Genomic DNA, 14,072 nt, shown 5'->3' on the forward strand with positions numbered 1-14,072 from the left:
ACAGACTAGCAGGTGGACTTACTGGATGGCCCTCTTTTAACAAGGAAAAGAATGTGATTCAAATTACCATCTCCTGAGCAAATGGTTTTCATGATCATGCTTTAGTTTTTGCCCTGTCATCTACTTCAATGCTCCCTTCATCTCATGACAGAAATATAGATTTTCTCCTTTCATTACGTGGGAGAACAACATGTCCTATAGCAATTTGCCAGCAATCACAGTATCACATCAGGACAACATAATGATTTGACCTGATATGCCAATCTAACACCAGAAGTGAATATATGCTCCCTAACAAAATTAATCCCATAGCTCACTTGACCTGTACAGACATCCTAACATTCTAATAAGTGAGGATCCAAAAGAAAAAAAACTACTTTAGAGTGGGAACCCTTTGTCCAATTTCTGATAGATGTCATCATTCATCATGCCCTGCCTTGCTATGCAGAAGCAGAAGTCTAGTCTAGTGTGAACAAGTATACAGTCAGTTTCCAATTAAAGCATATGGATGGCTGATCTCATACGCACCAAGCACTTGGTACATGTAAATACCACAGTGTACATTTTAAATGTTTTCTCTGCTACACAGTAGGCTTAGCAAAATTCTTCTTACTATTAATTAAATCAATTCTGCTGCTTCATTATCTGCCCTAATGGCATTATTAGTAGTATTATTAGTATTTAATTAATACCCTAACTTTCTCCAATAAACCACACTCAGTGTGGCTTATTAGAAAACAGTACAAATACTTAAAATGAAAAAAAAAAGTATAAAAATGAAACAGTCCAGTCAAAAGCCTAGAAGTGATGTCGGTTACCAGGTCCATAGCCTTGGGGGGAAATCATTTACCTACCCAGACAAAGGTAACAGGAAAGGATTTATTTTCGTTTAAAATAAATAGATTCAGAGTACATTATCTTCAAAAAATCAACAAGGACACATAAAAGAATGCATGTCCTAAGAAGTAAAATGAAATAAACAAACTTTTAACTGTATTTTCATGTGCATTATAAGAACAAATGAACTGTTGTGAGCCCTAAACATGCTGACTTGAGGAAAATTTATATATGTAACTGTAGAACAAGGGTGGGCAACTACTAAGGTTTGTGGGACTGTATTGGCCCTCCATAAGACTTGGAGAATAACACCTCTTTCCACCATACTTTATTATTTTTTAACTTTTATTTACCCAAAACAACCTCCACACCCCCTGGGGAAATTGCACTTTTTTTTGGTCCAGGTCATTTAACGCCCAGAAAAGACCTTTCTTAAATAGTAAGCTACGCGGCATGAGGGGGCATTTGAAAAAAAATGGGAGGGGTTTGTATACAACCCATAGACTGCACTTTTCCGACCTCACTTTAGCAAATCTAGCATTTATCAAATACATTTTATTGATCAGTATTTCTATAATATACCTCTTTTCCAAATAAACTTTTGGCTGTGAACTGTATACTGATATAAGGTTACAGGCAGCTACTTACCAGCTGGGTTCCTTGTCGCTTCAACCGATGATCACAGAGGTTCACATTTTCAAAAAAGGTCTTAAACAAACCAAAACCTGTTTTTAAAAATTAACATTTTAAAGGGATTTTTGCTATTTTCATTTAAATGAAAATCAAAAACATTGTTTATACAAAGCAAAGGGTTCAAGGCAAGTGAAGAATGCTTCTGATGTAATTCAGAATTTTATGTGTAGAAGTTGATAACAAGTGATTTTCTTGCCTCTACCTCATCAACCCAACAAACTCCTTCTTTTGAGTCTCTGGAGAATCCAAGGACTGGGCTGTGGTACAGAGGTTTACAGAGAAGGAAGGCACAAAAACTGAGTGGAGACATATTCTGCAAGCAGGAGCTGATGATGTCTGTCTAATCAGTGAGTTTTTCCTTCGTCCAATCCAGATCACCTCATTGGGAAAGGTCTCTTATCCCAAGAGAGATGTTTATGTAGTCTGGCATGACATGTTACAAAGTTACCAACTCCCTTTCTGATTTTTTTTTAATCCCTTCCAATTTTTAGTAGCTGCAGGTTCCTTATTCTCTTCTAAAATCTGACAAATATGCAGAATTAATTTATGAATAAGGAGAAATTACAAATAAAAAATAAATAAAATACATACCATTCATAGTGATTTCATAGGACTCTAATTTAAGAATTTTTTCCTTAAAAAGTTGCTGTTGCACATCACTCTCAAGATCATGCTGTCCTTTTGTAAACCATTCAAAACACATCTGTGAATAAAATGTATAGTATAGTTCACCTCTGTACTAAAACCATATTTAATTTTATATTACCCTAAACAACAACTTGCTCAGTTAACTGCTAGAAATCCAAGGCAAGTTTAATATTAGTACAGATGCCAGTTAAGATAGTACTGATAGATTGTTTATTCAGATAATTGCATAAATTAGTAGACATGCTATCACAGAGCCGAAAGAGACCGGCTCGAAACGCAAGCTTCCCAAAGGCTTGGGGGGACATATGCACAACGCATGATCCAATGCCACTTGGAAGCCGCTGGGCTGCCCACATGCAGCCCAGCTTCAAGGCGCTGTAGATGTGCGGTGTTTACATGCCACACACCGCAGGAGTGCCATAAAGCAGCTACAGGGAGGGAAATCTGACTTTCAGATGGCTCAAAAAAGAGTGGCATTTTGCTGCTCCTTTTTGGGCCAGCAAAAAACTGCATTGGGGCTGTGGAGTGTGGTTGCCGCAGCCACAACCTTTGGGGAGGTCTGTTTCACCCCACAGTTAACAAAAGAAATTTTGTTTTTAAACATACTCAGCACGCATGCGTGCACACACACACTTGTGTGACCAGATTTCAGGCCTTTATCACTTCATCATGTAATTAACTTAATGATCACTTTGGAGGAAGAAGACAGTGAGATATGAATACAATCTTCTGGACAAATTAGGTGCTTTTGCTTCTAAATGCCTCACTATTATGCCAAGAAAGGAATTCATTTTGAGGTATGCTACTTTTAGTGCTTCATTACACCAACAAAGCACAATAAATAAAAACTACATATTAAACTTGTAAACTAGATAACATTTTATATATTAAAACTCATATTGTCAGCTTCTCACCTCTCGATCTAGTTCACAAACATCTTGGCCGGTTACAAGGCATTCCCAGATTTCTCGAGCACGATTCCATCCTAAATAAAGTGTTGCTTCTTGAAGGAAAAATGCCAGAAATTTGAGATGTGCCTCCAAGTACTGGGAAAAGAATAAATGTGACTGATTTTACTTGATCCATTTTTGAACAGATAAATTCATTATAAATTTCAAAGTCTTTTTACACCACCAACATCATCTCAGAAACATTATACACGTATTCCAGGCCTTATCAACTGTTTTGGTTTTATTAGCACAGTTCTGCTTACCTCTCTATATGTGTATCGACCATCAACTAATGTTGCTCCAGAAAGGCCTCCAGGACTTGCCACTGAAGCAGCCAATCTGTGGCATGCTATCAAGCTTCCTGTCACCAATTTCACAATCTCAAAATTTTTCTTCAAATCCTGAATAATGCTCTTGGCAAAAAATAATGGAAAACAAGTGTTATGCATTTACATTACAATATGTTAATCACAGAATTACTATTAGACTTTGAATACTTAGCGGGAAGGTTCCTGTTTGCAGTCCAAAAACCTGTAAGTGTTTTTGTATACATCCAAAAAATCCCTACAGGTTTTTGACTTTTGTCACTGGATCTACTTAGCACAATTTTCTTTTTATTGTCTGTTTGTTTTTTATGTTTTTTGTTTGGCGTGGTTTTCTTTTTGGTTTTTTTCTCTTTTTTTCTGTAACTGCTAAATTTTAATAATAATTTTTTTGGCTGCCTTTCAAAATAAATAAATAAATAAATAAATAAATAAGCTTTGAATACTTAGCTGGAAGGTTCCTGTTTGCATTCCAAAAACCTGTAGGAATTTTTGTATACATTCAAAAAAACCCCAACAGGTTTTTTATTTTTGTCATTAGATCTACTTACCACAATTTCCAATCATACCACCGCCCTATGAAGCATTTCAGCTTTGTACCGAACACCTTCATTTTAGCTAGCTCAATATAGAATACTAGCTTCCAGTACCAAAGCTGATTGGTTTATTATAAAGATTTATTGTTAAAATGTCACAAGCATGACTTCATTAAATTCATATGCCACTAATTTTAATCCTTTTGTTGTTCAATCTGTTTTTATACTGGCCACTGTTTAGTATTTGAATTATTTTATTGGTCTTTGAGGTTTTATCTTTTCTGTCCTGCTTGTATTTTGTTTAATTGCTGCACTTTTATCATTATAGGTGCTATGCACAGAAAGATAAAATATAAATTGAAATAAATTTGTATTTATTTTTTCATTTACATCACAACGTGCACTAAAAATGGGAATTGAGATGGTTCACAGTAAGAAAATTAGAACAAACAAATTAAAATCACAATTTTATATATAGCACTCAAACAGTAAAAATGTCCTTCCATGCCACGAGTAAGTCTAGCAGAATAAAAACATCTGCCTGCTGCAGAAAGGACAGGCAGGAAGGGGAGACTATTTCCTATTAGTGAGGATTCAATATGTTGAACTATCAGACTCCAAAGTCCCCATCTCAAATGCTGCTTATAAATATATTGTTATGAATTCATTTCAGAAAATATCTATACTGCTCACATTTAAAAAAAACACACAAGTGGATCACACTATAAACAGATACAATACAATATCAGCCATTAATGAAAAACCAGATGACACTGGTATGAATTAATAACTAGGAACATGCTTGAATAGATAGATGGGCCTTCAGTTAACAGTAAAAATGATTCCTCAATGCTTCTCACTTTCTTTTTTTTACTCTTTCCCCCATTGATCATACAAAAATATGCAATTTTGTCTTGAAATGTTCTTACCTTATCTTGTTTTTGGTAGGTTTGCTTAATAAATGAACGGGTAATTTCGTGGAGCTGACGTAAAGCTGGTACTACCCATACAAACTGGGGATTATGATGCTGTGATGACTGAAAATAAGTTTGAACAATTTTCAGTAACAATGGCTCCATGGAATAAACTTTCAGTGATTTTTTTTCATTCCTGATTATTTATACAATTTGTACTAGTGATATACCTCAACACAACCCCTCAGATCCATATTCTCTTCAGTCTCTTCTCTTAGTAAAAATATATGGAGAGTTTAGTTAAATTAAACTGATAAAGACAATGATGGTGATACAGAAAGCCAATAATGGCTATAGAATTAACACATTAGGTAGTTCACTCACAGATGCTTGATATAGAGTCAAGATTGGCGCAATTCTTACTGCATGGCCAAAATATTAGGCATGTTTTGTATCAACCTTACATTTCCTGACAAAACACAGTCTGGGAAACTGGGGTCACCACTAACTACACCCAGAAATCAGGAAATGGCTGGGACTTCATGGTTTGCACATTTACGATAAGGTGAATTTGGCCACCCGCTGGATGGAATGGCAAGCTCAAATATATTAACTTTTCAAAAATCTTTCAAATAACCAAAGTATTCTTACTTCACTACCATCTGAGATTGTTTTGCTTTACTCCCTCTAAATAAAATACTTCCAAAATACAAAACTAACCCTCTTAATATCTTCTATGCATTTGATGATATAGCTTCGTTTTATTGCTTCCTTCACTGCATATGCATCGCTGAGGATTGTCAAGTGCTCCTCCAAGGCCTGTTGAATTAAACTGCTAGGTAATGTTGGAAGATGAGCTAAGTCCCACAGAACCTCAAGAACCTACAAGGTTATAAACACAGAGAAAATTAACACTATCCATTACAGATGTTAGTATCTGTATACAGTTAACAATTGAATTTATTACTCATGCCTTTCCAGTGGTTGTATCTACTCGTGCTTCCCGGCCAATACGTCCTATCAAACTTAAGAGCTTCTGTCTCACTCTATCACTTTCAGATTCCCAACTCTGTAACAGAAAGAACACTGGATAAATACAAACCAATAAGCATAAAACAATTATTATAGTTGCACAACTGTAATAAGCAAAATGCAGATTTCAGTTAACTGAGAATTTGGAAATGCTAACACATAGTAAAAATTAATTTCAACAAAACTTTCACCTGATCCTACAATTATTTTTTAATTATGTTAGCAACAGAACTTTACTAAAGCAAACCTGGTGTCTAGGAATATCTGATACAATGAAAACTGCATTTTAAATAATTACAGGATAGAACAGTTTCAACTAGAAATTTCAACTACTGAAATTGGATTATTATTAACAGTGAAATTTTAATTTAAGTGCATTATTTATAATGGAACTACTGAGAGTCAGCATGGTATAGCGGCAACTTGAAGATACACAAAGCAAAGGAAAGCAATGCCAAATTCCAGCAAAATTACAAAATTCCAGCAAGCGTAACTGTGCTCACATTAAAGGGTGGGGAATGGAGAGGGGGGGGGGGGGGGGGGTGTCAGTGCTTCAAGTACAGATTATATTCTCGCCTTTCACCAGGGGATGGTTCTTTTTTAAAATAAGAGTTAAAGTACAGTATTCACATTGACCCATAGATAAGTCAACTCATGTTTTTTGGAATAATTTTTGACCTAAATTTCTAGACTTATATATGAGTATATACAGTATTCCATATATTCACAAATATCTCCCAATTTAATGTTATGTTCACAAATATCTCCCAATTTAAAGAATGAAACTGTGGTGGGGAGGCGCCTCTCTTTGTTTCACAGCAGCACTGCAACAACCAAACTGTGCGACGCTGCTGCGCAGCAACAAAGGAGCATTAAAAAGTATTTTTTGTGGCGCAGTTGCACCGCTGCAAACCTACAAAGACGTCCTGATGGCTTCACAGCTGCACAGTGCTGTTTGGATGCTGCGCAGCTGCGACATCATAGCTGTGCGCACCATGTGGGTGGTGCTGCGCAGCTGTGCAGGCGGTGCCCCGAGGCAACCCTAGCACGTCATGGGTCCATCAATCTGTACAGGGCCAGTGGCAGGTAGTTAGGTGCTCCCTTCATCCAGCACTTCCTGTCCCATCCAATTCCTTGAGGTAAGCATGATGCTTTGAAACTTACTTAGTCCATGTTGTAGATATCAACTTCATATTTGGCTGTAACTGGATTGGACCATTCTATTATGTTATCTAGTCTCAAATAAATAACTGAATGAATGAATGAATAAAAACATAACTGCAGATGAAGAAATAAAAACCTCACCTTTTGAATAAGGACAAAAAGATGACTGAGCTGTTCTGAACTGAACTTCACAGCTGCTGCAGCAATAATACTATGGATGTTCTCTATCACAGTTGATGGCTGTCCTGACTTTGAAGGGGAGGTGGGAGGGAAAGAACACGGAGAAAGATATTAAACAAGAAAACTAGAAAGGGAAACGCAAACTATCAGTACTAAGAAATGCACACTTTTATCTTGATACACATTTCACTGAAAATAAAGTACAGAAAAAGTCAAATAGGTAATTACTGCTTGTCTAATAGAACTGTTCATTCTCCCCAAACTTAGTTCCTGTGGATGACTAAAGAACAAAAAGGGATGTGGGGAGAAACATATGTACAAATTTCATTCTCTCCCCTTTAGGTTTTGAACAAGATGAATAGTATATGTATTATATTACAAGCTTTTTTAAAGGGCAGATATTGTTTTTAGGTGTACTATTACAATAATGATTTAGAAGTTTTCTTTCAGACTTTCACCATGTAAGTAGTTTCATATTTTGGATTTTCAAGCAGCGTGAGGGAAGCAGCAGAAATGCACCAGTTAGACCAAGTTTCACAACAGGGGTGCCCTGCTAGATAATTATCTAAATACAAATCACTTATGCATTTCTAATAAGAGACAATCATTCTGAGAACCTTGGACCCTTAGAAGCAAAACCTTCAGAAGTAAATGCTCAGGCCATGTCAAAAATTAACTTACTTGCAAATCTTCAAGAATGTGGAATTTACTTATCTTTTAAAAAAATACCTCTCAGCTCATTAGGATTCACAGCCATTATACACATATTAATTAGCACAACATCTGAAACCAAATTTGTCACACATAACGTAAATGAGAACAGTGTTTGGCACCTGGACATATCAACCAAATTTTGGTGCCATATACTAATAGAAGAAGTGCTGAATCAATTTGTGAATAGTCACTACATACATCACACTTTCTTGTACTGCTAAAATTTAAAGATTCCAGGCTGTGGAACTGCCTTTCAAGGTAGGTTCCATTGCAGCCTACTTCTGTTTCTGATGGCAGACAAGTGCCTTTTTATTTAGACGGGCCTTTGGTGATTAGATTATGTGAGGAAAAATTGTTCTTAATGCAGCTTGCTGAGCTTTTTTCTTTTCATTTTTTAATTTTAACTCTTTTAATTATGTACTTTTAAAAATAGAATTGTTAACTTTTGTAAAATAAGATTTTAGCTGGACTTTGTTTTTAACTTTTGTAACCCACTTTTGAGATGCTTGCTGGTAGAAATGTGGCATATGTATAAAATAAAATTAAAACTGACTAAGATCCAAAACACATTGCTGAAATAATCCAGTTTGAACTGTAGTTTCTCCATCAGAGAGCTCAAGTGCCACAATCAACTACAATTTCCAGGATTCTCTAGCACTGAACCAGGACAGTTAAAGCTGTCTCAAACGAGATTATTTCTGCAGATTATCTAGAATACAAGAAAGGATGTAGTTAAACAAGTTGACTTCAAATGTCCAAAGATAAGAACACATTGTTAACTCCAGAGTGGAACATTGAATCAATCCCTCCCACATCAGTCTATGGCAGTGCTAGTATACTCAGATTAGTTTGGCACAACCTAAAAATGGCCAAAGGCAGGGGAGTATAGACTTCAGGAATCTACTTTGTTTTAATTTAGGACAGCAACATCCAGCAACTGGAGAAAGATGCCAAATGCTCAAGGAGTGGGGCCAATGATCTAATAAAGCCTACAAGCCATAAACTGAGAACTTACAATATTTCAATCACCACAGGTCAGAGATTTTAACAATCTAATTCATTATTCAGTCAAAATGGACTATTATTATTATTATTATTATTATTATTATTATTATTATTATTATTCTTCAGACATAAAGTGAGCACTATCAAACAGCTGGGAGTTTGAGATCCTTAACAATTTGCAAAAGAGGCAGCTTAGATCTTAACCTATTTTCTGTCCATCCTTTGTATAAAGAAAAGGGATAGGCTATGAGGACATTTTACGAGTTGTGAAACTGAAAAGCACAGAAGGTCCTAATCTATAATATTGGTTTTTTAGAACACCTCTTAGTTTTGCTAACAGGACCAAATGCACAAAAGAAATATTGAAAGGTGTCAAATTATTGCAACCATGCCTGGAATAAAGAGCTTTCTCATTATACTGCCAAATACTGCGTATTTATAATCTTTTTGCCTGTAAAAAAATCTAAGGAGTCCATAAGGTAGTTATTAAACAAAAAGGAGCATATTTGGACTCATTACAAATGTATACATTGATTCCAATGCAAAATTTTACACAGCATTTTATATTAAGCCCTTGGATAATAAGAAACTGAAGAAAGAATGAATTCTTATCTATCAAGGCACTCCATGTTTGTAGGAGGACTTGACTTAGCCACTTGATGTACAGGTACTGAAATAAAGTTGTGGTGGTGAGGAGAAGAGAGAGGAGCAGTAGGCTAAATATAATTACATGGAATGAAAACAAAACTTATTTCTGAAGAAACAATAATACAAGCTCCACTGAAAATGAATGCACTAAAGAATGAGATACCAGAGTTCTAACCTTGTATCAAAGTGCTCTAACCGTGTATTCAAAGGGCAACAATTAATTCAAGTAACCAATAATGTATCTCCCTGGAGGGACAGAATGAAACCTAAGTGAATAATCTGTCTGCTGGGGGAGAGGCTGCTCTTTGGAACCCATGGCTGGCCACTTAATTGAAACTGGCAGAGAAGTTGCTCTTGCCTATGCTGAGATATGGAGAAGCAGATTGTCTAAATAAGAATAGATGTGAATGTACTAGAATTTTGGGAAAGACTACTACTGAGAGTATGAGGTTGGTGAAGACCTGAGGGCTAGGGCTAAGCTGAAGGGAAAGGCTCTGAACTGGAAGTGTCTGATATTGTAACAGAAGCACAGGAATTGCCTGTGGGCTGAAAAAGGATGTGGAGGTAGACCTCCATCAAATCAATAGAAATACTTCCACAATCAATTGTCTCCTGGATGGTTTGTAGAAACTCCAACCTGAGGTGTCTGTGGGTTAGGAAGTGACTGACATATCTGAGGTCCAAAATAGATAGAAAATCATATCCTTGGGCACTAGGAAGAAAATGGACTCCCTGAGAGAAAAAATATTGCATTGTCTGTATGACTATCAGATGTTGAATAGCTTGGTTAACAAGATGCTGCTTCCTGAAGAATCTGGAGATGGGAAAGAAACTAATTACGAGGAAGAAGCCGAGTCAGATGGTACTGAAGACCCAAGTATCCATGGTGAACTGATACCAGGAAAGCACGAAGTGTGTGAGTCTGCCTTCCACTAGCACAGGACTTGAGACAGAAATTGGTTCTTCTAGTCTTGTGGGGTTGTCCCCCTTGACCAGAAAAGCAAAGCTGTCATCTTTGGAGTCTGAACTGAAAGCATAGCATTTACCAAATAGATTTGAAATTTCACAAGTCTTTGGGTTTGGAGAAGCCATGAAAGGGAAGAAAGGAAGGAGAGACACTTAGGCAAGTGTTTATCATCTTTCCTCTGAGCTTAATTTTTTTTCCAACCCTTACTCTTCACGAGAACAGAGTAAGTTAAATTGACTTGTGCGCTACCATGAAAGCAATGGTCCTAGCTGAAAAAAGTAAGAGAATCCCTAATTGTGTTACCAGAGACTAGTACATTTTAATCAAGACATGGTGGAGGAACTTAGCATCTAGGTCAAGATTGTTAAAGATGTCCTCTATCCAAATCATGAATGTCCACACCACTATATTGTGTATTTGATTGTATATTTCTGCAGGGAAAGGGTTGGGCTGGATATCCTTGTGGTCTCTTCCAACTCTATGATTCTATAGAGGCAGTGGAGAAAGCCCTAAAGGATATAGTGGAGGCAGGAGATTATTTAAAAGCTGAGTCTGCCCATTTTTGCTAGCGCTCCCTAGGGGTGTATTCCATTGCAGAGCAGAAATAGGACAATTAACAGGAGGAGTTTTGAGAAATTTTTTGGTCTTAAGTGTGAGGGTACAGACATTTTGGGTGAGGTTAACATCTCTCTGGGGAGAAGCTCAATCTTTGAAGATATGAACAAACTCAGAAGAAAACTGCACTCTCCTAAGAGGTTTTGCCTTGAGAACCCAGGATGCATCCTGAAGTGCATTGTTAGGGGATGCAGGGGAGGGGGAAACCTGATCATCAGTGGGGAGGCATAAGATCCTGAAGTCCTACAGCATGTACAGCCTTACAAAGGAGAGGAATAAAAACATTATAGAGTTAAACCATGTCTTTATTTGTGGATTTATTTTCAGCTACTCTGACTAATCACAGACTTAGAAAAAAGTCTCCCTACCCACCCTCTCCTTTTCTTTCATGTGTCTGAATGCCCCACTTCTCTATTCTCTTGTTCTGTCTTCCTCTTCGCCCTGTTTGGCTGCTGAAGAAAGAATAGATAGTTCTTAGTAAATGTATCACCTGCTAATTTGCTGAGGGCCACACAATATTAAGCTGAAGGCAACCTGTTGCCCACTGCTGTACTGAGTGCTCTAACTCATACACCTCAAGTGCTTCTTTACCAATATTTCATCTTTCTATATACTCTCCATCTTAGCTTAGAATGTTATCCTCCAAATATCTCCACCCTTTCAACAACACATTTCATCAGGAAGTCCATTTGAAACAAATCTGACATTAGAACATTAACATGAGACAAACTGCTAAGCATCTTTACCTGTATTCGCCAAATTTTTGTCAGCTCATCTAAGGATAGTTTGCTGCCCAACAACTCAATAATTCCTTTTATACGATCACAATATTGTGCTTGGTCGATGTTACCTAACAGAAAAACACAGAACACAATGATCCCAGGAAGATATCAAATCTTGCATTAATAATAAACATATGTTTTTTTAAAAAACAAAAGTGTACATGAAGAACTCAATTTCTTTTTAAAAATCCAATTATTTAGTTGACAATTAAGACTGTTAATACCTTCGTACTGTTTCTTGACAGATGTTTTAAAGCCTTGCTAAAATATAAGCTTTTGCCAGAAACATCCACTTCAAAATATTTTATAAATATAACTGGTTTGGACATAAAGGTGCTTTCTGCACTGCCATTTGGGACGTCCTCTGGACGTCCCATTTTAAAAAAGGGGCGTCTCTTATAGACGCCCCTGGGCCTAGTACGGATTCCGTCCGTACAAGATGGCGCCGGCCCTTCTACATGGCCGGTGCCATCTTTGCGTATCGGACGCTGAGCGTCCGTACACGTCGCGCCACTTGTGACGTAGCGAGCGCGCCCCTGGCGCCTCGCTACGTCGCAAACGCGACGGAAAAAGAAGCTCCATTTTGGAGCTTCTTTTTCGGTCCGTGCGGGAGTCGGGCCGTCTGAAGGCTCCGGCTCCCCTGCGGACCTACTGGCGGCGGCGGCAGACCGCCAATAAGAAACATAGCTTGGTATTAGTTTAATATTACAAGAAAGAGCAACAGCAAGTCTTGGCACAATCACAAAGAAGGGTTTGGAAACTTAAAGTGGCTATGTGATTCAAATACAAATAAACCAAGATTATTCTTAACTATGGTTGGATAAAACAAGTCACTTTCAAATGAATATATACAGCTCATTTGTTCAAATAATCATTGTTTAGAATAATCACAACTTAACATTCGGATAGTACACTAAACTAATCTAAAACAAAAGCTTCTATTCTCTTTAGTCTCTTCCTTGCAGCAGGCCCAGAGGAGGAAGGATAGGGGAACATGCATAAGCCTAAAACTGACTGAAATTCATTCTAAAAGCCCTACACCAAAGCTGAACATTACGTCTCAACAAAACTACTATGAACCCATTGTTTGGTAAGATATTCAGAAGCCTACCTTCTAATGCAATTGATAAGACAGAATTTTCTACCAGCCAGTTTAGTAATCGATCTGGATCTATTGCATTCTTTACTGATTTGGAAACTGTGCTGTCTTCAATAAGTTTTGTTACCTAAAAATAAATGCCAACACTATCAGAAATTGTGAAAAGGAAAAGGAAAAACTAGTAGAACAAGAGAAATATCAAAATTTATGGTCCCCTAACTCTGAAAGTCTGAAAACATCAATAACTGAAGATTTGAGAAATGAGAAAACATGTATCCTGTTTCCCTTACATGGAGAGAGCAGAAATCTATACAGCATTATTTTTATTAATTCAAAATAACATCTTATTGCCATCTTTTGCCACATTACTATACTAAATGTAGAATTATGCCACTGGCCAGAGGTATATTATTCTATACCTTTGTATTTTCAATCTGAAAGTTTTGTGGTCTAAATCAGTAACTTAAAATACAGTACTAATATTTAAAGAGAAACTATATAGATGATATAAAACTTAAGTTACTTATTTAACAACAACAAAGATCAGTGTCAGTATTCCTCTATTCCAACAACCCAATCTCATTTCATTTGAAACTATTAGCATAATGAACCTACTTCTTTGAGAGAGTTCATTTTTGCACTGAAGTGTGGTGATTTCAACATACGCAATAGGATATCTAATCGCAAGTCATCCACAACTGTTACTAAATCAGGTTGAAAATGCATACACAGGAGCTTGATGGCAGACAAGAGTTCAGGGATACTGACCAGCCTCTGTGAAAGAAAACTATTATGAATATTTTGTGGATAAATCAATAATGAATTCTAAAAGCACTGAGGTTAGCACATAAACCAGTGTAGCCTTATATTTGAAACTAACAGTGCAATCCTACACATATCTAATCTGAACTAAGCCCCATTAAATTCAGTAGGACCAAGTCCTAGGTAAGTACATGGAGGATTAC

At 36.8% G+C, this 14,072-nt stretch overlaps 1 protein-coding gene across 3 annotated transcripts in view; it reads right to left on the reverse strand.

Annotated features, from left to right (window-relative positions):
* USP24 (ubiquitin specific peptidase 24) overlaps nt 1–14,072 on the reverse strand; it is a 113,163-nt gene that overhangs the window by 56,646 nt on the left and 42,445 nt on the right. For all 3 annotated transcript variants that reach the window (XR_006103806.1, XM_042466206.1, XM_042466205.1), the window contains exons 10-20: nt 13,723–13,881; nt 13,120–13,234; nt 11,973–12,076; nt 7,239–7,346; nt 5,875–5,970; nt 5,622–5,783; nt 4,917–5,024; nt 3,392–3,541; nt 3,093–3,224; nt 2,122–2,233; nt 1,486–1,562 (exon numbers count right to left, since the gene is read on the reverse strand). Coding sequence is in view for 2 of the 3 variants with exons in the window: in XM_042466206.1 (XP_042322140.1) it covers nt 1,486–1,562; nt 2,122–2,233; nt 3,093–3,224; nt 3,392–3,541; nt 4,917–5,024; nt 5,622–5,783; nt 5,875–5,970; nt 7,239–7,346; nt 11,973–12,076; nt 13,120–13,234; nt 13,723–13,881 (1,323 nt within the window). In the remaining variant the exon portion in view is untranslated. The remainder of the gene's footprint in view (nt 1–1,485; nt 1,563–2,121; nt 2,234–3,092; nt 3,225–3,391; nt 3,542–4,916; nt 5,025–5,621; nt 5,784–5,874; nt 5,971–7,238; nt 7,347–11,972; nt 12,077–13,119; nt 13,235–13,722; nt 13,882–14,072) is intronic.

The sequence above is a fragment of the Sceloporus undulatus genome, chromosome 4 (assembly GCF_019175285.1).
Source record: "Sceloporus undulatus isolate JIND9_A2432 ecotype Alabama chromosome 4, SceUnd_v1.1, whole genome shotgun sequence".
In the NCBI taxonomy this organism is placed as follows: domain Eukaryota; kingdom Metazoa; phylum Chordata; class Lepidosauria; order Squamata; family Phrynosomatidae; genus Sceloporus; species Sceloporus undulatus.